General features: G+C 44.0%; 3 protein-coding genes across 5 annotated transcripts; 1 reads left to right on the top strand and 2 right to left on the bottom strand.

The window, feature by feature from the left end:
* Window positions 1-2,785: 2,785 nt before the first annotated feature.
* hmgb2a (high mobility group box 2a) lies at window positions 2,786-5,295 on the bottom strand. Its single transcript, XM_010729356.3, has 5 exons — window positions 5,169-5,295; window positions 4,199-4,357; window positions 3,791-3,939; window positions 3,499-3,673; window positions 2,786-3,304 (listed from the first exon to the last, which is right to left on the bottom strand). Exons 2-5 carry the CDS (start codon window positions 4,343-4,345, stop codon window positions 3,128-3,130), a joined length of 648 nt encoding a protein of 215 aa, XP_010727658.1. The 5' UTR covers window positions 4,346-4,357; window positions 5,169-5,295; the 3' UTR covers window positions 2,786-3,127.
* A 2,239-nt stretch (window positions 5,296-7,534) lies between these two features.
* On the top strand, window positions 7,535-13,506 carry pmm2 (phosphomannomutase 2). Of its 2 annotated transcripts, none has more exons than XM_027282757.1 (8): window positions 7,535-7,907; window positions 9,241-9,352; window positions 9,446-9,522; window positions 9,610-9,701; window positions 9,877-9,976; window positions 10,469-10,544; window positions 10,766-10,881; window positions 12,498-13,506. In XM_027282757.1, exons 1-8 carry the CDS (start codon window positions 7,833-7,835, stop codon window positions 12,600-12,602), a joined length of 753 nt encoding a protein of 250 aa, XP_027138558.1. In that variant the 5' UTR covers window positions 7,535-7,832; the 3' UTR covers window positions 12,603-13,506. The 2 variants fall into 2 exon arrangements, with proteins under 2 accessions (XP_027138558.1, XP_019120841.1); XM_019265296.2 differs by lacking the exon at window positions 7,535-7,907 and adding an exon at window positions 7,941-8,111.
* On the bottom strand, window positions 13,507-27,191 carry mtmr7b (myotubularin related protein 7b). 2 transcript variants are annotated; one of them, XM_010729355.3, is made up of 14 exons: window positions 26,846-27,191; window positions 25,793-25,918; window positions 24,144-24,306; window positions 23,837-23,994; window positions 22,623-22,751; window positions 22,384-22,518; window positions 21,813-21,945; window positions 21,454-21,563; window positions 20,421-20,546; window positions 20,214-20,263; window positions 19,609-19,809; window positions 17,943-18,077; window positions 17,639-17,765; window positions 13,507-15,879 (listed from the first exon to the last, which is right to left on the bottom strand). In XM_010729355.3, the coding sequence occupies exons 1-14, from the start codon at window positions 26,867-26,869 to the stop codon at window positions 15,505-15,507; spliced, it is 1,992 nt and encodes a 663-aa protein (XP_010727657.2). In that variant the 5' UTR covers window positions 26,870-27,191; the 3' UTR covers window positions 13,507-15,504. The 2 variants fall into 2 exon arrangements, with proteins under 2 accessions (XP_010727657.2, XP_019120827.1); XM_019265282.2 differs by having other exon boundaries at window positions 15,676-15,879; window positions 17,593-17,765; window positions 26,846-27,190.
* Window positions 27,192-27,767: the final 576 nt, after the last annotated feature.

Genomic DNA, 27,767 nt, shown 5'->3' on the forward strand with positions numbered 1-27,767 from the left:
GAGGTCAGAAGTGGGAGCATGGTTGCATGGTTGTATAGGGCCTTGTGTGCCAGAAGGATTTTATAGTGAACTCTAACTGGTAGCCAGTGAAGCTGCATCAGCAAGGGTGTTACATAGCCTGTGGAGCCTAGAGCATGTTATTATCCTGACTGCAGAGCTCTGGATTAGTTGGAGGCAGTGGAGTGATTTATTTGGCAAACCAGAAAAGATGGAGTTGCAGTAGTCAATGTGGGATGTAACATCAGCATTTACAAGGACTTCTGCACTCAGAGAGGGATGGGCACAGTGTTACAGTGTTGCGAAGATGGAAAAGGGCAGTACTGTTGGGCATTATGTTTTATATTTAGGTTATAATATGCTTTATCTATTAAACTTCTACTACATCTCTATACAGACAAGAACTAGGTCCCAAATCATATAATCATGTGTTTGGCTGCGTAGACTTGATGATTGTGCTGCTCACCTCTGTCACTTTATTTATTTATTTATTTTTAACCTAATTTACAACTAACATGATCCTATTTTAACTTAAATAACATGATGTTATATTTTCCTAGCTTACATGATTTTATCTTAGCTTACGTTAACAGTAAAAAATTATTACTGACTTTATGGGCACTTTGGACTTTTTTTTAACTTACTGTGTATGGCTGTCCAGTCATACGTAGTAAAAAAGCTACTGGCACACAACAGCCATGGTAAAATGGAGGACTGACTTTAAGATTCTGATCACTTTTAAAGCATGTTGGGGTCTGACCCCTGATGTATTGCCAGTATGTTGACCCTACACAAGCCAGTTGGCAGGCTTAGATACTCAGGGGGGTCAGTTTGAACTTGTTTGGGTCCTCAGCTCTGTAAAGCACTTTGTAAACTTTGTTTTTAAGGTACTACAAATTACAACTTATTATTATTTTATCTCATCTCATCTGAGGTGCCCATGACAGTCATGCGACCACCAGACTAAATAAATACCACACAAAAAAACACTAAAATGAATATTTGCTCTTGGATGTACTGCACATAAACAAGGCAGCACTGTATTAACATGGTGATGGTCTAACAGCACTATAAATATTATATTCATATTCATTAAAGTTTATTTAATTATAACAGTTCTGGCAGCTATAATGTTACCATGGCAATGAGCAAGCAACATTTTGATATTTATTGTATCTTATATTGTATTATCTGACTCATTTCAGTGTGTTATGCTGTTTTGTTGCTATCTGATAAGTAACAAAAGTAGTAAGACAATGAAATGAGACCGATTATGATCAAAATGCATTGTTGCACTAAACCGTGTAAAAGTGGTTGAAACACGTCAATGTGTGTTGAGATATTCACACTACACATTTAAGAACTAAATGTCAGACTAAATGAGTAGGTAAAAGGAAGACGTGTTCCACTGAACAATGAAGAATATTTAACTATGGCTATAAATGTTATTCATAAAAAGTATTAATTCCCTCTGAAATGGAGTGTAAGAGAAATATAAAGCCACAGAAAATAATGATGAGTAATAATGTAAATGTACTTAGTTACATCCACCCCTGGTTCCAAGATGACATTATGCTAATCTACTGGACATGATTTAACAGCATCTGACAGCAGTTCTGATAATTAGCAGCTGTGTAACGTTATGGTGTTTAATAATGATGGTGTTCAATCACCTGTTTCCACCTGATTGTATTATGACTAGTAATAGACAAACTTTGGTTAGTGGTCATAAAGAGGCATGCAGACAGAAATATGAAGGTCACTATCGCCCCATGTATTTGGGATTCTACACACCGACAAACACTGTATCACTGTATTATGAGTTTTTATCAGTACCACTATAACACAGAACATGACATTTACAATATCTCTGGCCAGATAACTGAATTCTTTGCATGATTCTAATGTCAGACAAAGACACCAGTATCAACCTCCAAGTATCACACATTGGAATATTATCAGACTTGTGTTTTGTATGACTTCATAATACAAGTCATGCTTTTTCTTATCATTTAAACTTACCTGTTGATAAAAGAAATCATAACTACCATCACATAATTTGATGATTTCTACATAGTGTTGTAAAAATGTTAAAACAAAGGATCTGAGTTAGACGGGTCCTGATCTCTGGGTAGAAGGCCTTTTCACTAACCCATCCATACTTGACGACCCGCATACCAACATTGTTTGCACACTACCATCACTTATGGACACCAACCTGATCCCTTTGAAATAAGCACTACAATAAGTGTACGATAACTACAAATAGACCTCACTTTTTTCCTACTCGTGTCATTGTGAGTCCTCTGATGGTTTGTGGAACAATTGCTGTCAAAGTCATCTCAGCCAGTGCTCTGAACAGTGACGTGCAGAGAGCCTGAAAGACTACAAGGGAACATTAGCCTCCTAACCGTATTTTCATTATACATTCTATAAATAGAGTACAGGCCTGTCAATGTAAACCACTTGATTTCTAGGATCAGTCAAATAACTGTTGTGTCATGTCTCCCACAATCTGAAGCTCAATGTTTGAGAACAGGAGCAGTTTCACCTGTATACTATTAAGATTACCTCAAAATACCTTTAGACATGTCCAATTATGAGCCAAGAGTCCAATTATAATCAATATACAAAATTTTATTACAAAAGAAAATTCAATTCTACATGAAAGTTTTCAAAGTTCCACATTAAAATGGCTGCAGACCTCTTCAATCCAACTACAGATAACCCCTGGTAGTAAAACGACAGTGAAGAAACAGCACCACTGAAAAGAAAACATAAGCAGTGCTTCCAGAAACAATACATTTTAAAACTTTACTGATCTGCTGCTGTCCACCGCCTGCACAAGAGTTTCAGTCCTTTAATTATCACAGGAAATTTGCATCTGGCTGCCTGTTCGGATAGCAACACGAGCAAAGATGTAACAAAGTTCAGCAGAAGCTTAAAAAAAAAATATATAAGGGGACTAAGTGACAATAAAAACTAAATCCCTGAATTTGAAAAGGAACATGTCCGTATCCTACAGAGGCAGACCAACAGGGACAGCAGGCTATACTGTTGGAATCATCCACACAAAAAGATAAGCTGAACAAAGCATTGCAAAATTCACATCATTTAACATAGAAACCGCTTAGTCATCATCCTCATCGTCGTCGTCATCTTCATCTTCCTCATCATCTTCGTCATCGTCATCATCATCGTCGTCATCGTCGACTGGTTCTGCTTTCTTTGCAGAGGGCCTGCCGGGGCCACTCTTCTTACCATCGCCCTTTGCTGAACCTCCTTTGGCTTTGTAGGCAGCGACATCCTGTTGTGGGGAAAAGGAAGATTTAATCTCTCCATGTAACTAAGATTGTTTCATCCTGCTGTTGCCTAATCACCACTGCAGCATGGCTAATAGACGACAGAAGAGCCCATTTTGGACACAGTTAATTGTGTCTGCATGGATTTCTCCATTCTGCTGGTGCAATGCGAAAGAAATAATAGGAAACTGTTGAATACCTTCTCGTATTTTTCCTTCAGTTTGGCAGCCCTGGCCGTATAGGGAGCCTTGTCTTTGAGAGACTGTGCAGACCACAACTCTCCAAGCTTCTTGGCAATTTCTCCAATGGAGATACCAGGGTTCTCCTCCTTAATCCTGGGGCGGTGATCAGAGCAGAAGACGAAGAAAGCAGAACTGGAAGAGGAAAGGGGGATGGGTTAATTAAGCAGTGAAAACCAAAATGGCAAAGCTTTTCTTTTTTATAATTATTAAACCTGCACATGGGTGGTGTTGGTAAGTTTTCAGACTTACGGTGGCCTCTTGGGTGCATTGGGGTCCTTCTTCTTCTTGGCTGCTTTGGCACCTTTAGGTGGGACGTATGATTTCATCTCTTGGTCATAGCGGATCTTGTCGTTCTTTGCCATGTCCTCAAACTTCACCTTCTCCTTGGCAGTCATGGTCTACAAGACAGAAACAGACGTCTTAATTCTGATACTCAAAATATTCAGGATTACAAAACATCCTACAACAACGTTTTTCACACAATACTCCACCCAACTACATAGAGTGGAAAGGTCATGTGGGGTCAGGGACATCAAAGCAGCAACAAAAACAAATGTCATGATTTAAATTCAATTTGGTAGGATACATGTCAATAGTTTTGTTTAATGTGGGTTGCTTAACTCAAATAAAAAAAAAAAAAATAACTTGCCAACATACCTTCCATCTCTCTGAGCATTTCCTGGAAAACTCTGAAAAGCCTACAGTGGTTCCTGGGTGTTTCTTCTTGTGCTCTTCGCGGCACGTCGAAACAAAATAAGCATAGGAGGTCATCTTCCCCCTCGGTTTATTTGGGTCTTTCCTCATGGCTGCACTTATCTGAAAAAAATACAGCAATAGGAAAGAAAAAAAAAAAAAGTCGTGTGAAAATCAAGCAGCAGAAACACACTCGTACGCGCAGTACGTAACTAATTACTGTAATTTATCGTGGCTGGTAGCTGCCTAAGTTCACATACTAAAACAATTCGGAAAACTTTTTGTTTAGTGACTATGTAGTCGGGCGAATATTTGTCGCCGTAGTGTTACAAGTAACATTTTTCTGTCACATATCGGACAGGCGGACGTCCAAGGGTGTTTTAAGGCTCTAATCGGATTTCTGCTTCCCTGGGACAAAAAGACTCGCCACCATTTTGTATCTTCCCGCCTAAACTAAACTGCGCCAAAAGCTTCCCCAACAAAGTACATAGCCACTACCTAAACAACACACGGCTGCTATTCTGCCTCAGATTAAGCTGAAACTAAGCACAGGAGTGAGTCTGGACGAAAAGGCGGTTTAATTTAAACTTAAACTGGAGGCTAACTGTGTAGCGGGCTAAGCTACCAAACCAAATGGCGTTTGAACTGCATGTTGCGCACACGATAGATTACCCCGCTTCAAACAAACACAGCATACTGCTCGTAACGGGAACAAAATCAGAATCCGACCACTTTCTTCGGACACATTATACTCAACGTTATAAATCAAAGTTACGAAAATATAAACGACTTAATTCACTAATATGTTTTAATTGTTAAATATGCAAAAGTACGAAATTACGTCGTCCCAATACTACACATTAGCAAATAAAACGTAGGTGAGTCCTACAAACATAATGAGCTGAAAAAGCGCAGCAGAAAGAAAGAGGCTTACCTGTTCTCAGCAAGACAACTTGTAAACGACTGAATGAGGAAGAAAGCGCAACTGTTTTGTCACTGCCTGCGAAGCCGAACTAACTTAGCTCGAAGTCCTTTCAAACTCCTCCCTGCCAGCAGCGGATTGGTCAGAGTGACGCATTTAAATTTGAATCTAGGGCAGAAGACAGACGCCGCGCTGCGATTGGTTGAGCTACGTGCGATCGAGACATCAAGTTTGTACGCGCTGCCGATACGCTGATTGGTTGAGCCGGGCTTTTAAACGCACGGCGCGAAAGCTCCTTTGTCTGCTCGGAGTCCGAATATGTTGATCTGTTGGTTGCGTGGTCAGGCGGGCGTGCGTGTTTTAACCGCGTGTTTTCTTCATGAGACCAACAGCAACCAAAACAACTGCACGAGCGCTTGTGTTTGGTTTCATTCCACGAGCTGCGGTGACGAACAGAGAAGTCAAAGCGCCAAACCTCAAACTTGTTAGGTTGAGTCAAACGGAACTCCTCATTTGTTTTTAACGGGCACAGATGACTGCTCAACCGGCGAGAAAAACAAGAAACACTTCCGGCTACAGCTCCTCCATTTAAAATACAACCTGATGCCTAACTGTACACACTCTGAAAATACTACAGCATGTGACTGGATATACGTCTATATCTATAGATAGATAGATAGATTACATTACACACAGTGACAATAGACAACATAAGAATACACATATAAAGAACAAACTATACATAATAAAATACCAAAATAGCAATAGTAAATAAAATATATTGTACAAAAGTATATACAGTTACATAAAGAATAACTGTAGTGGTGTAGTGTTTGTGTTTGTACATATGAATGCAAACAGTATCTACTGGCTGTAAAACAAGATTTCAAAACACATTTTTATCATTTTTGAAAGGAAATGCAGAACGATGTCAACTTCAGTGAACATCTCTTAAAAAAAGAGGGGCGGTGTAAAGTGTAGCAGCAACACATTTGTTGTCTGACAGCTGGGACATGTGCACAGGCTGAAGGCTGGACAGCTGCGATGACATGCTGAGCTGAGGTTATAGGTGAACTGTTTTATTATATTTTATTATTCAGACTTTAGTACAGATACAAGGCCACACCTCTGTACAAACAACACATTGTTCATTATTTAAACATTTAGAGGGTGCCCATTTTTAAGAACAAGGGAGATGTGCAGAGTTGTGGCAACTACAGAGGAATAAAGCTGATGAGCCATACAATTAAGTTATGGGAAAGAGTAGTAGAAGCTAGACTAAGGGCAGAAGTGAGCATTTGTGAGCAGCAGTATGGTTTCATGCCAAAAAAGACTACTACAGATGCAGTATTTGCTTTGAGGATGTTGATAGAGAAGTACAGAGAAGGTCAGAGGGAGCTGCACTGTGTCTTTGTAGATCTGGAGAAAGCTTGTGACAGGGTGCCCAGAGAGGAACTGTGGTATTGTATGAGGAAGTCTGGAGTGACAGAGAAGTATGTTAGAGCGGTGCAGGACATGTATGAGGGCTGTAAGACAGTGGTGAGGTGTGCTGTAGGTGTGACAGAGGAGTTCAAGGTGGAGGTGGGACTGCATCAGGGATCAGCTCTGAGCCCCTTCTTGTTCGCTATGGTGATGGACAGGCTGACAGACGAGGTTAGACAGGAATCTCCATGGACTATGATGTTTGCAGATGACATTGTGATCTGTAGTGAGAGCAGGGAACAGGTGGAGGAGAAGCTAGAGAGGTGGAGGTTCGCCCTGGAAAGAAGAGGAATGAAGGTTAGCCGCAGCAAGACTGAGTACATGTGTGTGGTCTCACCACAAAACTGTGGTGAGACCAGTGATGTTGTTTGGTCTAGAGACAGTGCCACTGAGGAAAAGACAGGAAGCAGAGCTGGAGGTAGCAGAGATGAAGATGCTGAGGTTCTCTTTGGGAGTGACCAAGATGGATAGGATCAGGAATGAGTACATCAGAGGGACAGCACATGTTAGAGGTTTTGGAGATAAAGTCAGAGAGGCCAGACTGAGATGGTTCGGACATGTCCAGAGGAGAGATAGTGAATATATTGGTAGAAGGATGCTGAGTTTTGAACTGCCAGACAGGAGGCCTAGAGGAAGACCAAAGAGGAGGTTTATGGATGCAGTGAAAGAGGACATGAAGGTAGTTGGTGTGAGAGAGGAGGATGCAGAAGACAGGGTTAGATTGAGGCAACTGATTCACTGTGGTGACCACTGAAGGGAAAAGCCGAAAGAAGACGAAGAAGATTTAAACATTTAGAGGGTGAGTCATTTTGCAGCATGTGCACAGTGTTTAATGAGGATACAGCCTCAGAATTCACTGGATCTTCATTAAACACTGTTTCCTGTTGAGCTGTGAGGAAGAGGCTTGAGTTTCATGTTGGCTCCACACACTCCGGGGCAGCAGGTGGCAGCATGCACCTGCCTTTACTCCATCTGTCAGTAAACACTGAAGACGAAGCAGCTCGGCTCCGTCTCTGGAGTTAGTCTGGAGTTGTGCTTCCCAGCAGCTGGACTGTGGAGACAACGACAGAGCAGACACACACACACACACACAGTGAGAACATCAGGAGCAGTGAGACAGGCAGTGAGACAGGCAGTGAGACAGGCAGTGAGACAGGCAGCACGGCGTTTAAACCGGGAGCACGCGGGGACAAGATGAGTGACGCCGCTGTGGACACGAGCACGTTATGTCTGTTCGACGTTGACGGCACGCTCACGGCCGCGAGACAGGTACGGTGCTAACAGAATGATCCATTCATACGCACAGCTGACGACACGTCATGACAGGGCGACATCCGGCTCCACGTCGCTATTGTAGTTCTTCAGAGCCACACTGTGTTCCGCAGAAACGTTGACTCACAAGTGGTTCCGCCCTGAAACGACAGTTGAAATAAGTCTGCTGTATTGATTATATCGATATATTAATGAATAAAGGTAAATTTATTGAATCTATCTATCTATCTATCTATCTATCTATCTGTCTATCTGTCTATCTGTCTGTCTGTCTGTCTGTCTATCTGTCTGTCTGTCTGTCTGTCTGTCTGTTAAATACAGTAAAATAACACTGATAAGCTTAAATAACATTTATTTAGTTTCACAAAACAGATTGAAGCTTTAATTATTCTACAATCTGGATTTGAGAATGTCTACCTATAACTTTAATTAGCTCAGTTACAATGAATGTATACTATATAATATGTGGGTCATTGCATATATTTAGTTGTACGTCTTGTAGTCACTGCAGAGCAGGGCTGTCCAAACTTCTTTGAAAGAGGGCCAGATCTGACAATGTGAACATGTCCGGGGGCCAATACTAACATTTAAAAATGGAAAAATGAACAGTACTGTACTGGAACAGTTTTATTTTTATTGTCAAAATTATCTTTTTTTTTTTTTTAATGGCACTGTCACCAGATCTAAACCAATCAGGTGTGAACAAATCTAAAAACCAGTTCTTCCTTTCTTTCACATCTGGAGTCAGATAACAGAATAAACTGTATGGAATACATTAAAGTTGATACAAATCTGAACCTCATGTTCATTTTAAACATGACTTATTATGAGTAATGCAGTCTGTTAACATTTAAGTTTAAAACTATCACTCTTTCTTTTGTCTTTAACAAAATCATTCACAAAGTCATATTTTGTGTCACATCTACTATACATCTATTATAAAAATGAAGCTTCAGGCTGCATGGAATCTGACCGTCAGCCATGATTTGGACATCCGTGCTGTAGACCCTGTGACCACAGTCTGCTTTCAATGGCGTGTTTCCTGTGGGGGTGTGCTTTGCTATGTGTGGATGAGTCGTTGTGAAAAAAGAGAGAGAGGGACAGTGCATCTAAAGAGGAAACACAAAGTGTACCTGTGCAGCAGATAAAAACATGTCACCCAAAATATAATCCGTGTAGAACGAAATGTTCTAAACTCTATGTAACAACAGGTGATGACTAAACTGATCTTAAAAAATTAGCACATACTTGATATGAATAAAATAAATATAGTCGTTCCATCATGTCAGTGAATTTTGCGTGTGTGTGTGTGTGCGCTCTTTTTTTCCAGCGTGTGACTCCAGACATGGTAGAGTTCCTTGAGAAGCTGAGGACTCGGGTTCGAGTCGGGGTGGTAGGAGGGTCAGACCTCTGCAAGATCAAAGAGCAGCTGGGAGATGATGGTGAGACACACACACACACACACACACACACACACACACACACACACACCCTTCAGTATGTCATCAGTTTTTCTTCTGTTTGCATGCGCACAGTGATCCAGAAAGTGGACTACGTGTTTGCTGAGAACGGTCTGGAAGCCTATAAAGACGGACAGTTTCTCTCTGTCCAGGTAAGATTACCTTTAGTGGCCATGCTCTGAACATGACAAAGTCATGTGACACGACACAGCATGTTTACTCTGTATGCTTGCGGTCAGTCCATCCAGGCCCACATGGGAGAAGAGCTACTGCAGGATTTCATCAACTTCTGTCTCAACTACATGGCCACGATCAAACTGCCCAAGAAGAGGTGCACACACACACACACACACACACACACACACACACACACAGCACAGTCATGATCTCTATCAATATGTCTCTATAGTGAGCTGATGAGGTGCTGGGTGAAGGTGTATAATAATATCAGATAGTGGCAGTGATCTGTTTTAGCCTCATGCAGACTAAACTCTGATGTTTTCCAGGGGAACATTCATCGAGTTCCGTAACGGCATGCTGAACGTCTCTCCTATTGGACGGAGCTGCACACAGGAAGAGAGGAAAGAGTTCTACGAGCTGGATCAGGTATCGACACACACACTCCCGCTCCAGTTGTCTTTCAATGCATCATTTAAAGCTGCAGTAATCAAAGCTTCCATGTGGTGATCACCGGACTCAGCACCTCCCCCACAGCTTTTTGCTCTTGCACCTACAAAAGCTCCAAGCTCACCGCCCACTACCACGAGAAATAAGCGTGTGTAAAGAGAGTGTATATGTCACAATAAATGTACTACAGTATATAAATAAGATATATTAACACACACATAAATATATGAAAACTGAGGATTGAGAGTAAAGTGAACATTGCACATCTCAGTCCTGGACTATAGCAGCAGTCATCTTAACAAACAACAACTTAAAACTGCTATAAGAGCAACAACTACTACTACTAGCAGCTTTAACTTTGCCTATCATTGCATGTGCACATGTCAGATGTTTACTGTGTTTAATCTTACGTCTTACACTGAGACGGACAGGACTGCAGGGCTGTGTTCATGTTTCTGTGTGCTCCTACAGAAAGAGAAGATCAGAGAGAAGTTTGTGTCCGTGTTAAGGGAAGAGTTCAAAGGAAAAGGACTGACGTTTTCAATCGGTGAGTCGACCGCGCTCATGGTAGCTCAACAGTGAATCTGTATTGGAAAGGTCCATTTAAATCTGTATTGAACACAGCAGCATCATCAGAAGCTCCAGACTTGTGTGCTTTAAGTAGCAGGCTGTGAAACAAAAGAGTCATTCCAGAGTCATTCCAGAGCTGAGCTGACTGGGTCAGTGTGATGTAAACGCTCCTCTCTCTGGGTCTTTGTCTCTCTGCAGGAGGTCAGATCAGCTTTGATGTGTTTCCTGATGGCTGGGACAAGAGGTTCTGTCTGGGGATTGTTGAGAAGGACAACTACTCCACTATTCACTTCTTTGGAGACAAGACCAAACCGGTGAGTACTGCAGAACGGCCGAGTGCACGTCAGCTCATTCAAAGGCAGAACATCAACCGAGCTGCCCCCACAGATTCTTCCACATATTTAATCACCATGTGTCAGTCCAAGTCCGGTCAGATGCTGGGACCCAATGATGTCCCACACAAATGCAGGACAACAAAAAAACAAAGAGTAAGAAACAAGGCAGCTGATGGAATTCTTTTTTATAAATACAGAATACAAAGATGGCTCAATGATGACATGCAGAGAAAAATCTGCATGAAAGTTACCGTACAGTCATGAAATATTGGCGCCCCTGCATTTGTGTTGCATGACTGAAAAAAATGTTACAGTCGCAGTGTTTTAGTGGGATGTTTTCCACAAATGGACCACACAAAATGACTCGATATTTGGAAGCACACCCTTTGAAAAAAAAACAAACAAATGAATCTCCTCCTGTAATCAGTGAGTTTCACACACCTCTGGAGTTTGTGTGTACCATGCGCACAGTCAACACATCCAGTGCCTGAAGCAGCAAAGCAACCCCAAAACATGAGTGAACCTCCACCATGGTTAACTGCAGGGAGCTGTTCTTTTCTTCTTGTCATCAGCAGAAGGATGATGTCACGATGAGTTAAAGTAATGGAACTGTGAATTGTTTTTGGTATTATACCTCAGTTTAACAAATAGTACATTTATTTCAGGTCACAGTTTCCAAATGAAAAGAGAGAATATAGAATGTAATGAACTAGTAGATTAAACAAGATGAAGAGGACTAAAAAGGTCTGGGGTCAGTGGTAGGGTCCAGTAAACGATCACTTAAGAGAGCTGTGTTGGTAAAAATAGTTGTATATTTAAAAAGCACAGACAGACGGAGATTACACACTCGAGTGTCAGTGTTGGCCGCCCGCCTCACCGAGCTGCCATCAACAGATTGATCCACTATAGAAAGTTCTGAAAGTTCTGCTGAGTCACTGTGAGCAGACGATGAAGACAGAGAGGCGCGTTCCGTCAACATGTCGGCCCAGCTCGTGGCTCATGTGTGGGTTTGTGAGTTAACAGTCGGGTCGATGGCCTGCACAGAGCTCCAGGCTGCAGTGATTGTCTCCATGCTGTGCTGCGTGAAAGCGATCACAGCGGGTGGCGTGGACCTAACGAGGGATCATCACACTCACTGACTGCCCTCCATTCAGAAACATTTCTCTTTTCACACACTCACACACACTGAATATGCACGACCGGAGGCTTAAGAAATCTACATCTACTGCATTCACACTCTTTTCATGACTCACTGTGGTGAGGCACAGACGGAAGACACAAAGTAAGAAGTGTACACACAATCCCATTTAAAACAGCAGCACTGTGATGTAATTAAAGCGACTATGCCACCAGCTCCACTACTCTATAGTTTGAGGATCTGCTGTGGCACAGTTCTGCTCTGGTCTACATGTCCTCCTCATCTGCAGCATGAATAAAGTACTGCACAGTTCACTTGCAGAATGTTGTGGAAAACTATGCAGATACGTGACAGGTTTTTACATATGGTGGGCACGCCAAGCCATTCATGCGTCCAGAGATTATTTGATGTGGACGATAGTTCCAGTGCCACTTTCAACATGTGTGTTTGGTTCCAGGGAGGAAACGACTACGAGATCTACTCCGACCCTCGGACCGTCGGCCATGAAGTCTCCTGTCCGGAGGACACACGGCAGCTGTGTCAGCAGCTTTTCTTCTCATGACGGAGACGACGCAGACCTGCTGTCACCGCGTGATCCTGTCTGTCTCACAGACGTCTTCTTGTATCTGTGGATATCTGGGATTAGGTTTAATTACAAAAACGAGAGGCGTCTGTGGCGACATGGAGGAGGGAGAGGGAAAACCTGTGGGTGTGTGTGTGGGTCTTGAATGAGAGCTGTCATGGTGATGGTTTGTCTTCCCTCATGGTAAACGTTGAGTCAAACTCACTTACCAACTTCATCTCTGTCTGCTTACTTCTCATTTTTCATGGCAAAAACAAACCGCTTGGATCTATCGATCCTTGTCCTGCGTGTCAACACCACCAACACCACCCTGAATCTGATTCTGAATCTGCTTTTTAACTCAACTCCCACATGACCCTCAGTGCCTCTGACACAAAGACAATGACAATGTCAGTTTGTAGTGAAGTTAGGGGAAACTGCTCACACATCTGTTCGTTCAAACACCTGAATGCTGCTGTTTCTTCCCTCCACAGCTCGTTTGTCAGTCAAATGTTGTGGCCTGAGCCTCTTTGGGTTTTTGTGTTGACGGGTTAACTCTTTGTTCAGCTGCGTGCACCATCAGTGCTAATGTTAGATTTCATGAACAGTGTTGACAGTAGCAGTACAGAGTGGTAATCTGACAGGACCAGAACATTCTGTGAAGCGCTGAGTCATGACCTCTGTGGTACCTTTTTATTAAATATTTGAGACTGTATCTGAGAAGTAACTGCTTCTACAATTGCGTGACTTTCCGAACACACGACACATCAACTTATATGAAGACGTGAAGAGTGAACAGTAAAAGAAGGGAACAACTGTTTTTAACCTCAAGTAGAAATGCATGAGAACATTTTCCTAAATCTTTTTTGTTGTTGGTTGATTAAATCTCATTTTTCTCTTCTCATTTTTTTTTTTTTTTAAATCTCATCACTCATCAATCAAATGTTTATTTAATGATTTTATGTTTTTTGCACATGAACTCCTCACACTGGACTGGAGGCTGATGATGATTGTAGTTTCTTAGCTAAGCTGCACAACAGAAACAAAGCACAGCTGCACACACGTCTTCTGTACTGACATGTCTTCTTATCAGCTGAGTCTATAATTGTGTTGATGTATGATAAATGGAAGGATGTAAATGTAATAAACAGACCATGAGTGCTCTCTGATGATGTCACATTTAATGTCAGAGCCAGTGCTCAACGTTTCCCTTTAACAGTGCATTTATTGATACATCATTCACATCAGTGGATACAGAACACACACACACACACACATCACAGGCTACAGTGAAATGTACAAGTTGAGATGGAGAGGAGGTTCAGTCAGTGTCACACACCTGGAGCAGTCTCTGGGTGGTGAGCGGGTGGAGGAGCCAAACTGCTCTACAGCTTTAAAACTTCTTCAAATATACCAAGGACAGGAAGAGGGCCACATCTGTTTGCTCTTTTTTTTTCTTGACTTGGGGGTCTGAAAGTTAAAAAGTTAAGTCACATGAGAGTGTGTGTGCTAAAATATTTGGTCACCTTCTTTCTTCATTTCTGCAGGTGGTGCACACCAACCGGTCACTTTCTTTACAGTACTGCACACACAGCCACAGCAGCCGTGTGTTTACAGTGTTTACATCGAAACGTAACAGGTCTAAACTTCATTTTGATGAATTCAACAAAAGGAAATGTTCATGAATGCTTGTTTTTTTCCCTTAAACTAACTAACTGTTGGGAACTCATCTAAGTCTGTGATCAGGTGACCTGAGAGAACACAAGCTTCAGACAAACATGGCGACATGTAGAACTTCAGTTATTTGACAGACGTCACTGGATCTCACGCCTGCGTGGTCTGAAGGGTTCAGTTAGTGTGTGCAGTGTTGACAGAGCGTCACACAGTCCAAGTGTCTTTAAAATCATATATTGCACACAAAGACAGAAATAAAACACTGCAACTTCAGCATTTGTTGTAAATGTTCATATTTTTGTTCACATTTTGTTCTTGTCGAGTCATATCTACTGTGTCCAGTGACTGTGTGACGTACTCTCTCCCACAGTTTGATAATCTCTCTGAAGTTCTAAACTCTAAAACCTAAATACTGACCTCTAGTGGCGGGTTTGTGTTGGTGTGACGTGGCTTCTGAGTCACGAAGGGAGAAATCATTTAAGACTGGAGTGGAAGTGAAGACAAGGCTTGGTGTGGGTTCAGATCAGGGAAGAGACTGAGCTGGATTAGTTTGTGGGCTTATTGTCCCTCCAGTGTTCAGACTACAGAACAGAACATTCTACCCGAGCAGCTACTCCGTAATTTACATCTGCTCCTCAATCCACGGTCATGTGACTGAATCAGCTTCTAATTATGTATGTATCATATTATTGAGTTCTTCACTTGAGCTGCTCCAGACTGTCATGTTACATCTCCAGGGGGCAATCAGTTTACGAGCATGTCTGCTGCTCCGAAAAAGAAAAACTCTACCACTAGCATCATAATTCCTATTATGTTACACTGCAGAAGGAAGACTGGATGTCAGTGAAGCATCAGTTCATCTTCCACCACGCTGAGGTTATCTAATATGATGAACATGAAGCCATGTTCAGGTTTGTTTAGTGTGTGTTTGTTCATTGCAGAGCTGTCGTATGTCAGCCAGCTGGTTTCACATTGGTCCGCCTCGCAGCAGCAACAGAGCGTTCTTTAAACACAGTACACGTGACAGGAAGTGAACCCGCGTATAAAAAAACAGACAAACAAAACATGAGATTTAAAAAAACATCTTTCAGTGCCTTCGTGTTGGTGCTGACACTGCCACACATCTTTACCTCCCTCCACGTGCTTAATAAATATTCGGGGATGTACTGGTTTGTTACTGGGATCCTCTTTGGCCTCCCAGCCTGCCGCCAGGATTTCCTTTTAACAGTCAGGCAGTGATAAAGGCAGCCTCGTCTGAGTCCGGGTCCTTCCTGTCGTCCCCGCCACTGGACGAGCGGCTGCTGAGGTCAGCCACGCCTGACTCCAGGTCGCTGCAGGTGGAGAGGTCATCGGGGTCGTGGCTCTTGAGGTGGCCGTGCGGCCCCAGAGGCAGGGTGAGGGCGGGGTCCTTGGTCTGAGCCTTCTGATTGGCTGTTTCGGAGGCTAGTGCGTGGCCGTTGTCCTGTACAGGGCTGGTGATTGGGTCTGTGTAAGTGGTGGGCGGGTCCGGCCCACAGTGTCTCTGCCGCAGGCGGCTAGTCCTCCTCCTCGGAACCTCGATCTTCTCCCATGTGATTGGCCTCCCGGTCAGAGCTGCGATCCTCTGCAGAGAGAACAACCAGAAACACACACACTCTTCAATCGGCTGACACACTCACACATCTTCTCATTTCTTTTTCATTTAGTTGTTGTAAAGTCATCTGAGGACATTCAGCTCTGGTTACAAACATCCAAACTAAAGATGTCCCGTCGTCCCGGGGACACAAAGACGGACACAGACATGATTCTCAATTTCTTATTGACTTTTGTTAACTTCCATGGACCAGAGTGAGGGAGTGCAGTGAAGCCAGTAATTACTGAACTTCAGTTTGGGACGGGCACGGCTCCACGTCATGTAGAGAACAGACCAAAATAGCATTGGTCAACACAGAGATGTTTTGCCATTGTTTTTGTCTGTGACTGTGAAAGTAGAATTTGGAACACTGAGGACAGAAGTTGATTTGGAGTTCTGGCAACAAATCTTTATACATATGTACACCATGAGTCCTCAGCTGGTAAACCCGGCCAGACCGGCAGAGTTAAAGAGGCTATATTAGGAATAATAGTCTGCTTTGAATAATAATCAGTGTGATATGCTGCATTCTCAGTGTTCAGCTCAGACTAGTCCAAGCTGCAGGTCGGTGATGTCAAATGAACTCGCGTTACACTTAAATTCAAAGTCACACAGAGGGGAATGCATGTTTGAGCAGCTGTGACAGTCAGTCTAAAAGAGGAAGTGTAGAAATATTTCCAATCAATCTGTGGATCAATCCTCCAGTTTACTGTGCTCCCTGTAGAGAAAGCCACAGAGCTCGTCCCAATCATATTAATCTTGTAACCTGTTAGTATGACTGTAAACACGGTCACACTGTGAAACAATCACTTTTTATTTCACTGATTAACCGACTTGATGGAGGCCAGTGCTCCCTCACTCTCATTCACTGTCTGTGTTCCTCTCCAGTCTGATCGTCTGATTGGTGGCTGCAGTGTGACGTCAGGCTGCATTTTTCCAAAACTTGGAAATGCTCAGCTTCTCCACCACAGTGTTGAGCTTTCATTTTTTACTGAATCCGGTGATCCGGTGGAAACTAAGGTTTTTCCATTTATTTCAGTGGCATGCAGCGGAGAAGTTGATCTAGATCCAGCTTTTGGAAAAATGGAGCCCCACGTCACACTCCGACAGCCAATCAGACACTCGGATCAGACAAACCTCCACAGACAGCCTGAAAAGTCTCTGAATCAGAGACTATCCAGGTGGATTCACTGACTAAACTCTGATCATCTACCTGTGTGTGTGTGTTCTCACTTTGTTTAGTTCATGTACCAGCTTCTAAATCTGAGTCTGACTCACTCAATTTACGCCCAGAATAATGACATGAAGAAGTTGAATTAGATTTGATGGTTTGAGAGAGACGCCTGACCCTGTCTGAAGGCAGCCTTAGTGTTGTATGTCCCCTCCACGCACTGGCTCATGATGTACAGAGCATTACACTTGTTTATATCCTGCTCTGTTTGTTTTATGTGGAGAGTTCCAGCTGGATTTGAACTTTACTACCTCTGGGACAGTAAAGTGCCAAATGGCTGTCAGCTTCTCTGTTTTAACTCACTGTTATTTTTTCATTTGGTTTCATGTCAGGAGTTTCATTTGGGCAGAAAGGAGAATCTCCATGTTTCAGAGGGACGTTTGTCTTTGTCAGATTCATTGTGCAGGGGTGGAGGCTGAATCGGGGGGGTTATGGTGGTGTCGTAAAAGGGGGTGTCTTTGTGTGTTGTATGCCTTGTCTGGAGCCCAGGTGGTGGTGGGCGGTTCCTCCTGGCGGTACCTCCTGGTGATTGGTCAGCTCCTCCTCCAGCTGCTGGGTTTCCTCCCTCACGGCAGACAGGAAGTCAGCAGGTGACTGGCGAGGAGGCGTCGATTTCTCCACGTGGTTATAGAGACCCTTCCACATTCTGGAGACGAGAAGAGAGAGGAAATTTGAGTGATCTTTAATTACCTTTTTATTATAATGTTGTTGGACAAAGAGCAGGGACACTTCTCATTTCTACACTACATACTAAATGTCCTTCAGCTGTCTGTGACTTCAGTCATGGGGTGTCAGTGTCGGTGTGTGTGCTGTAGTGACTCACTTGAAGCAGTAGGGGGTGGTGTTGGGTCTCAGGACACCCTGAGTCTGGCTCAGCTCGGCCTTGTACAGAGGGTTGGCGTACTCGGCTCTGTCCTTCCACAGCTGAGGCCATACAGAGTGACTCCGCTCGTGAAGCCTGGAGTAACACACACACACACACACACACACACGCTCATTTCCACCCATGGAGTTCACACATGAACAGTCAGGAACGTTATTTATTGCTACAGTGATGCTGATTTTTCTTCAACACTGACAGAGTGGCAAGGTGAGGGGGCTTCTCCTGATTGGATCACGAACAATCACCTGATGTTCAATATCAGCAAAACCAATGAGCCTGTATTGGACTACCTGTTGTTTGTCTCTTAGTGTGCAAGTTCACTGAGAAAAACAAGTTGTAGCCATGACAGTAGATGATGAAGAAGAAGAAGCTACACATTTGAAATCTTAAACCAGCAGCACAGAAGATCTGTACAATCACCAACAAGCACCCAAGATTAGTCACCTGATCACTGTGACTCTACTTCTAGAACATGGCCATGGTATTTTGGATATAAAAACGTCATCACTTCATTTGAAATAATTAGCCTTTAGTTCGATCACAGTGACCTTTGACCACCGAATCTGAAGAAATTCCCTGAAGACGTTGCTGAGGTATCACGTTCCTGAGGATGGCAAACTGAAACATGATGTACAAAGAGACAGACGAGGCGGCAGCAGGTCTGCATCTGGTCTGTATACAGTGTCCTCTTTGAACGCTCGAGTTTCAGTTTGCTTTGGTGGTTTTTGGAAGTGTTCCTGCTGTCTGTTTCTGACGCAGTGCTGTCTGCAGGGCCTGAACATCGCCAACATCAATATTAGATTTTGGTATTAGAGAAATTTCTTCTGATTCTCTCAGTCTTTGAAGGAAACGATGAAGTGGAGATGAAGAAATCCACTGCCAGCATGGTGTTTAACAGAGTGGTGAAGCCCTGAAGACCATCTTTACTTCACAGAGACTCAAAGACTTGTTACTAACCTGCTGACAGTTCACCTCATTCACTGTCAGACATTACACCAGCTGTTTGCTTTCAGCAACTTTTCAATCTGTTGTTGCTTGTTGTAACTTTTTTCAAACATGTTGTTGGGTTTTACACATTTAGAACACATTTTACAGAAAGTGAGATGACCTTTTTAGAAATCTGATTGTACATTCCTAAGTGATTTCTGTTACAGAAGAGATGATGGTGACTTCAAGGTACCGAACACCTTCTTAAATCTAGCACTCGCTCTGTTCATGAGCCGAGGCAGCAAACAGGCGAGATCTTTATTACTTTCATGTGAATGCACACTCAGCATGAAGAACAGGGCAGCACCCTCCTCTAGATTCTGATGCCAACTATGTGGCAGAAGTTCATCCAGGACAACTCTGAGGTCAAATGCATTGATTATATGGATGTTCCAGTGCTGTGTCATAGATGAGGTCACACACTGCTGTGCTCTGTCTGCAGCCTCATGTAACTGCAGTAAAGTGGAGAGTGACAGCTGTGAATCTGCCTATTCATGTCTTTATGGTTATGAACTGTGACAGTTTTACCAAAGCAGAAAAGACAAAAGTTTGCTTCTGAAATAAACGACAAAATACCAGACATTAAGTATGTGTGTGTGTGTGTGTGTATCGGTCCTACCTCATATCCCTGCGTTCCTTCTGACAGTTGCCCAGGAAGTTTCCAAAATGACAGGAGTAAACGTGTGTGTGTACGGCGATGAGGAAGCGCTCGTTGAACTCGAAGGCACACGGGAACTGCTCGGACAGCTGCCACACACACTCCAGGAACTGATCAATGACGGGAGACACCTCCTTAGGATCTCCATCCAGGTGAGCGTACCTGCGGGGACACAGCTCCGTCTTTACTGTCCATCACGCTACAACTTTTACCACTTTGAATAATGTAAGAGACAACATTGTGAAATATCTCTATGGTCTAACTCTTCTTAGTACTTATGTCTCTGTCATCCATTGTTCCATTAGTCTTTCTCTGTCTGTCACTTCATCTATACAGAGACCAAACGGACCACAAGAGATCCAACATGTGTTCCTCCTCTGCCTGAAACTTCTTTTAGCGTAGTTTAAACGTGTGATTTGAACTTAAGAAAAGTAAAACAATCAATCTGGCTTGTGTTTTACTTTTTTATATTACATATTTATTTCTATTAGAACGTTCAGCTCAGGGAGAGTAACAGTTGGGCCTGTCTTACAAAATAAAATTACTCTGCAGACACAGTCACTGACCTGTGGGAGAACTTGTGTCCAAAGGAAACCCAGTCTCTCTCTATCAGCACCTGGAAGAGGAGGAGGAGGAAATGGGAAGGAAGGGAGGACAAAGAGGGAAGGGAAGGGAGGAGAAGGGAGACAGGAAGAGGTGGGTCAGATCTGAGATAAGAATGAGAAGAGTCTCAGAAGAAGAAGAAGAGGAGCTGGTCAGTATTTGTGTGTTACCATGAGTCCTTTGGTGGTTCTGTAGAACGGGTCCAACAGTATACTGGCTACAGAGCAGGCCTGCGCTGTCCTGTCCCAGCCGTCTGAACAGTGAACCAACACACTGACCCCTTCATCAGCAACTGCCTGAGAGAAAGACACCCACAGGCAGGCAGACAGACAGGCAGACAGACAGACAGACAGGCAGACGGACAGACAGACAGACAGACAGACAGACAGACAGACAGACAGACAGACAGACGGACAGACAGACAGGCAGACAGACAGACAGACAGACAGACAGACAGACGGACAGACAGACAGGCAGACAGACAGACAGACAGACAGACAGACAGACAGACAGACAAACAGGAAGAGAAGTGTTTATTGTGTTTATTGGACAAAACAGTCGTCATAATTTCTCCATAATGTGTAGATTAAATAATGAATAGAATAGAAAAAAGAAAAAAAAATCACAAAATATAGAGTAACTAGGTAATAATGACCAGTGTGGAAATGGTAGTACTGTTCTTTATTAACATGGCAAAGTGTTTGTGTGTGTGTGTGTTAGGGCTACCACAAACGATTATTTTGATAGTCGACTAATCACAGATTATTTTTTCGATTAGTCGACTAATCGGATCATAGGTAAATTGATTGTCCCGGAGAGGGGCGGGTGGGCGAGCGCTGTAAAGCTCGCGGAGGGAGCCGTGACCCACCTTCGCCCCCGAGTCTTTCTATGCCGACCCAGAGCCGCCGCGGAGGAAATGCGTCCAGCGGAGGCCAGACAGCACCGGGGAGAGGTCCCACGAGGGGATCTTCCCGCACCGTGCGGCCGTCACTGACCCGCCAAGTTGAATCCCCTGGGCAGACTGCGCGGAAGTTGCGGAAAAATCGCGGTGATTGGTTAAAATTACAACACCGCCCTGAATTCACGGGGATTCACTGAAGTTGCGCTGAAGTTGTCGACGATTTTGTTCGTCGACATAACCGTGACTAATCGACTAATCGTGGCAGCCCTACTGTGTGTCCATGTGTGCTGCTGCCTGCCTACCCTCGATATGAACACTCCAGCATCCAGTATGGCTTTAATGTGTTTGAGCCAACCAGAGTTCTCCAGACCCCACAGGAAGTCAGTCATGGACGGAGCTCTCATCTCACCCACTGCATGAAGAGAGGGAGAGAAGAGGGAGAGGGAGGGAGAGGGAGAGAGAGAGGGAGAGGGAGGGAAAGAGAGAGGGGGGGGTTTACAAACACTTCACAGGAAAAGATAGTATGAGAGGACGTGTGTGTGTTTATTGACAGCAGCTCTGTGTAATAACTTTAATATTTCCTCCTCTTCTGACAGCTGTTTCACTCTGTCCATCTCATGCTGCGTACACACACACACACACACACACACTCTCTTCTCACCGTCGATGATTTTCTGCTGGCTGCTCCTCATTACATGAATGTTTTCGATGCCGATGAACTGCAGCTTGATGTTGCTGTAGTGGTCCTCGTTCTCGTAGCCTTTACCCGCTGCTCGGTTTGCCATGGCATTCAGCTGGACACACACACACACACACACACACACACACACACAGACACACACACAGTACTTTATATGAGAATATTATAGCTCATTGTGTATTTGTGTTATTCACTGTGCTCAGGAGTTGAAGTGGGATTTGGCAGATGGGGAACCATATGGGCTGCAGCCTGTTTCCTGCTGATTCTATAAATCTAATGATCAGTTCAGTGTTTCTGAGTTTCAGACTGTGATCACAAAAAACAAGAGACACAAGACAAACAAACATGAAAATAAACTCATTCAGAAGTCACACTGTTCGTTAAAAAACTTTACCACCAAACAGTCGATTAAACAAATGTATTGAATTCATCTCTACCTCTCCGAGTATTCTGGCCCACTTTAACCCCTTGTAGATGTGTGACTGAGAAAAGTGTGTGTGTGTGTGTGTGTGTGTGTGTGTGTGTTTGTTACCTTGGGCCTGGTGTCCACCACATAGATGTAGTCACTGCCAGGGTTGGACTTCATCACAGCCTGCAGCATCATCTCGTCTTCCTGACAGCGTCCGCTGAAGCCCGACAGAGGCTGACTGCACCGGCACACAGCTGCCTATATGAAACATGTTTTATGTGTTAGCACACAGTCAGTCACAACAGGATTCTGAGCGTTTTGCTTTGGGGGTGTATGTGTGTGTGCTTGTGTGTCACACTCACCAGTGTGTCCTGGTGGAAATAGGACAGAGCGGGAAATCGTCCTCGACTCCTGAACCTTGAGCTGCCCACGATGATGGCAGGAGTGGCTGATTTTGGAACAAACAGCTCTGACGGGTATGTATCACACACCTGGAAGAGGATACACACACACACACACACACACACACACACACACACACACATATATTGGTGACACCAAGTTAGATATACATCAGTTCAGAGTTGAAGAACAACTGAAACTGAAACTTCTGTGAATGGTGGAGAATGATGAGTTTAGTGACCCATTTAAGTACCCTGGGGAATTTGTGTTTTTTGTAAGTAATGTCGTTGTGTGTTTGTTGTATCATGATGACAGATATTTGGGAGAGTTCCACCCTGTAATGCAGCATACAGAGAGGTAGGATAGGATATAGACAGTTGTTTTGGGGATTGGTGCTGTTCATTTGATTTTTACTCAGTTATTCTGTAAATGTCTTTTTACATTTTCCATCTATCAATAAATGTCCATCCATGAGGACCTCACCTCTGTTGGGAGTTGCACATACGCAGTACAGATCAGGCCAGTGGCATGGATTGGCAGTGACCTGTTTCATACAGTCTATGGCAGGGACAGTTCCTCGTGTTTATAAGACCAGTCTTTGACAAACTAAGCTAGCCACTGGCTGGCAGTAGCCTCATACTTGTAGTCATGAGAGTGCTACTAACTCTGCAAGAAAAGTGTTTTCCCAAGAAATGTCAGAATATTCCTTAACAGAAATATTGACGTAAGATGTTTAATATGTACTCTGTAAAGACTCCACCAGCCTTGTGAATAATGTTCTGGAGGCAGACTGAGCTTAAAGACTAAAATAATACTTAATAAAGTCGACTGGTTGGTCTCCCTCTGAGAGGGCTGCTGTATGCTTCACATTTTAGAGGAGGTAGCTGCTGACAAGGAGCCAGTAAGGCTGACGCAAGGCTTGTACTTTCTAATCTCTGACCTTCTAAATGTCCTGTTCACTGCACTCAACAAGAGAAATATGCAGACAGCTACACAACATAGAGTATATTAGAGGAGTGGCTTTAACAGAGATAGAACTTCACTTCAACTCCAACTTGTTTTATGCCAGAAGTAGCTTCATCTCCAGTACTATGATCCAGCACAGAGTTATCTTTAAAACTTTCCCTGACTGACTGCTTCTCCTGTTCCTGTTAAAAAAACACTTGAGACTGACCCTGTATTCACTGTTGGCCGCTGTAGTGACCCACAGGTTATTAGGAACCCCCATCCTCTTGTAGTCGGCCATGAGGTCTATGAAGCTCCATGACTCTTCTCTCTCCTCTTTGTTCACATTGGGGTTGAAGGACAGGCAGTACAGCTCACTGTATTTCACTGAGAAGAGGAGAGGAGAATTTTGAATTAGCATAACATACATTTTGCCAAAGCATCACACAAACACACCTGTTCATGACATCCTGCCAGAGTGTTAACACACATACAAGCACGTATGCATATAAATACACACACACACACACACACACCTGGTCGTGACAACCTGACCAATGAGGCGTGGACGTCCAAACAGTCTCTCTCTTGCGGGATGAGGATCTGGAAGACCCGAAAGTCCTTACAGCGCAGGATCAGCTGACTTCCAGCAGGAATGGTTGGTGGCCTCTCCACACTGCTCACCATGCTGTGCAGCACCTGAAACACACACACACACACACACACACACACACACCTATCCTATTATCCACTGTGGACATTCATCTAACTTAAACATGGAGAAAAAACACACACAATGTACCTTTTGATCTTTAAAGTTTTGTGAATAACTAAATAACTAACGAGCGTTTCATCTTCTCCTCTCTGTCAACATCATATATTATTATCATCATACTATTTTGTAAAGTGTCTTGTGATCTCGAATATTGAGGAAGGACTGTCAGCATCAGTTTATGGGGAAGCTCCTGGGCTTTTCTCACGGCGCACGGCGTGCAGTGAAGAAGAAGAGGAAGAAGCAGGTGGTTGCTTTAGCAACCCTTTCGTTTTGACACAAGCTAATTGGAATCGGTCCTCTTTGTTCCTGCTAATGTGTTGGACAGAGTCGGTGCCTGTCAGATGAAACCGGACACCCCTGGACGCCTGTTTTATCTAGTCAGGTTCCAGAGGGACGGGGCAGTGTCCTCCAGGAGGGGGGGGGGGGGGGGGCGTGGAGAGCGCGGGGGGGGGGGGGGGGGGGGGCATCTTTCCTTCCTGTATCTGGAAACCCAGCACTCACACACTCAGTGATGATGTAATGCCAGCTCTTTCATTCAAATGATTTCACACTGAAGTTCAAAAATAGCTAACTTCTAGCTCCCCTTTGCTGCATGTCGTTCCCCATCTCTCTCCACATTCTTGTCACTCTTCAGCTGCACCTATACAATAAACTTGAGAAGGACAATATACATACATGTATATACATATTAAAAAAGAAAAGCTAACTTCCCACTGCCCAATCTGTCACCATGACAGTGCTATAGTTACTTATGCACCTGCTTTATCTTACATGTGTTTCTCCTTTGTACTGGATTTACTAAATGTACTTCAGCTGATTTTTTAAAGTAATAAACGAAAACATTTCCTAAATTTGGATTGGAACATGGATTGTCATGTTTTAAACGCTGCCCACAGCTACGCTGCATCCAGCCTTCCCCCAGCAGTCGAGGGAGGAAACCATCAAATGATCTGGTCAGACCTCTCTGTGTCATTCAGCTGTTGTTGATGATGCATGTTTGTGTGGAGAAACTATTTTGATGTTTCTGTAACTAATATGACATATGATGAATATTACCAATCTGTCCGTAGCATGTTTTCTAAAGGACTATGCACATTCTGGACAACAGAAGTGTGTCTACTACACAGTTTGCCCATTCACTGCAGCCTGGTGCACATTACTGGGTAGAAATATATATGTTTTAGTGCTGTATAATTCTTGGTAGTTGTATGGACAGAGAAGTATTTTAAGTCAGGTTACACAGTTGCATAGGAACAATCAATCAAGAGCTAGACTGCAGATATGAGTCAGTAAATTAAGGAAGAAAGCGAGGATTGACTTCAGATCACTAACACCGTGACGTGGACTGAGTGTTGAAGGGATTACTCACGGGGAGCGCTCCCCTCGCACACCCCTTGCTCTCCAGCTTACCCATGTCTCCTTGCGTGTCTCGGGGTTGTTCTCTACGAAGATGGTGTGTGTGGCAGAAAGGTAGAGGGTCCCAGTGCTGGCCTTTCTCTGGCCCGACGACCGGTCCAGGAGACGCACGTTTTCCACCTGGCAGGGATCACACACACACACACACACACACACGCACACACACACACACACGCAGATCATTTCACTGTAATAACAGCTCATGGTATCCTCTGGCATGACTCAACAGAGCTCACTGAGCTCAAATTGAAAGTGTGTCTGGAAATCAAGGTCGTTCAGTCAGTGAGGATTTATATGGAACAACAAACAAAGGTTGGCATGTAAGAGCTAATGAGTTACTTATGAGGATCTGTTACTGTTTGTCGTGTGTGTGTGTGTGTGTGTGTGTGTGTGTGTACTCTGGCTATCATTCGTATGGTCCATAAACACACAGCACCATGATGATGTGGCATGAGCAGGAGGATGGTGCGTCTCTGGCACAAAGGAGGAAAATGGTGGTTACCCGCACAGTGCTACGTCATGGCCGTGCAGATGTGTGTGTGTGAGAGGCAGAACATCTCGGCTACGTATCATCACAAGTCATAAAAATATACATACTGAACGTCAAGTAGGAGCACGTGAGCACCATAACAGGCTCGTGCGCCAGGTGTGTTTCTAGATACGGTTCCTGCATCCATTATCGGACACATGACGCTATAGCTTCACAGAGATTACGTGCTCCCTGTGAACACGGTGGGTTCGTGTCTATGGAGCAGAAGGTAAGCTGGCCCACGCTGCTTGGACACGGGGGGTTTATACCCACGACGTCACGAAACGCACTGCTAGCATGATGTCCCATGTCAGGGTCTTTCCTCCGGACAGTTTTGGGATGCCTCGCAGAAACACCGCGTCGTGTAACGGAGGCAGCGGGGGATGAGCTGGAGAGATGGACGGACAGGAGGCGGGAGGAGGACCTGCGTGTCGCTGAACAGAGAGCTAAACGAACGGACACAGGGGAAAGAAACACAGAAAGAGCCGTGTCACTGTTTATACGCGGGGTGTTGTTACCTTGGGCGTCGGAATGTGCTCCATCACTGACAACCAAAATGGAGGAGATGGAGAGAGAGCAGCCCGACTGTTTGTGCTCCTTTCTTCTTATCTTTAAACGTCAGTGCTTATAGTCCCCGTTCCGCGTCGACAGACGACGTGTTTTCTCCGTGGCTGCTGTTCCAGATATGCCCTGGACTATTTCCCATGATTCCCGCCCCTCGGTATCCCGGGTTTGTTCGGTTGAACCGGATGCCTCCCGCTGCCAGCCGCTCAGGGTACCGGAGCTCTCCCTGCCTCTCCCTCTGCCTCCGATAGATGCTGTGACGCCGATAAGAGCTGCGCGCCACTCCGCCGTCACGTCAGCGACAACACAGAGCAGCAGACTCCGGTTCAACCTTTCAAAATAAAACACAGTATATTAGGAGTGGCGTCATTCCGATCTTATAAGAGCACACTGTGCGGAGCATTCGTGTATGTACATCTCGTGTTGCTTATTGCTTACATTTGTTGCGGAAAAAGTAAGACTATCTCATGTTTTAATATTCTTTATGGCCTATCCATTTGAAACCCGTGCTTAATTTTGAAAATGACGACCCGAGCGTCAAATTTTTTGTTTAGCGAGCTTGACGTCGTTTCACAGCTCGTGCAATGAGCGCGCTCGTGCGCTCCAATGATCACCCGCAACTGCGCGTGCGCAATTTCTGCAGTATTGACTAGTCTCTATCCTCCCAGTGGTCCATGAATGAAGAGTTTTGTCATTTCATTGTCTACTGTAGGTCACGTCATAATTTAAAATGCACTTTTTGATAAACTAACTTTTTGCAGTGATGTGTATCATTGTTTTCGTTCATGTCCTCAAGTGGAGTGTGTTCTATAAATGTGTAATGACTTTATTGGCAGTGAGGCTCTTTTTTTTATGCGCCTCTAAATCAAGTTTACT

The sequence above is a fragment of the Larimichthys crocea genome, chromosome X, assembly GCF_000972845.2.
Source record: "Larimichthys crocea isolate SSNF chromosome X, L_crocea_2.0, whole genome shotgun sequence".
Taxonomy (NCBI): Eukaryota; Metazoa; Chordata; class Actinopteri; family Sciaenidae; genus Larimichthys; species Larimichthys crocea.

What these genes read in the sequence shown, in the direction of transcription:
- hmgb2a (XM_010729356.3), bottom strand. Translation starts at nt 4,345, where the DNA reads ATGAGGAAAGACCCAAATAAACCGAGGGGGAAGATGACCTCCTATGCT. An exon ending in AATGCTCAGAGAGATGGAAG is followed by an intron (nt 3,940 to 4,198) that starts GTATGTTGGCAA and finishes TCTGTCTTGTAG; the next exon opens with ACCATGACTGCCAAGGAGAA. An exon ending in TGAAGGAAAAATACGAGAAG is followed by an intron (nt 3,305 to 3,498) that starts GTATTCAACAGT and finishes TCCCCACAACAG; the next exon opens with GATGTCGCTGCCTACAAAGC.
- pmm2 (XM_027282757.1), top strand. Translation starts at nt 7,833, where the DNA reads ATGAGTGACGCCGCTGTGGACACGAGCACGTTATGTCTGTTCGACGTT. An exon ending in GACAGTTTCTCTCTGTCCAG is followed by an intron (nt 9,523 to 9,609) that starts GTAAGATTACCT and finishes GCTTGCGGTCAG; the next exon opens with TCCATCCAGGCCCACATGGG. An exon ending in AGTTCTACGAGCTGGATCAG is followed by an intron (nt 9,977 to 10,468) that starts GTATCGACACAC and finishes GTGCTCCTACAG; the next exon opens with AAAGAGAAGATCAGAGAGAA.
- mtmr7b (XM_010729355.3), bottom strand. Translation starts at nt 26,869, where the DNA reads ATGGAGCACATTCCGACGCCCAAG. An exon ending in CCAGCAGAAAATCATCGACG is followed by an intron (nt 21,564 to 21,812) that starts GTGAGAAGAGAG and finishes CTCTTCATGCAG; the next exon opens with TGGGTGAGATGAGAGCTCCG. An exon ending in AGCTGACCAATCACCAGGAG is followed by an intron (nt 15,880 to 17,638) that starts GTACCGCCAGGA and finishes TTCTCTCTGCAG; the next exon opens with AGGATCGCAGCTCTGACCGG.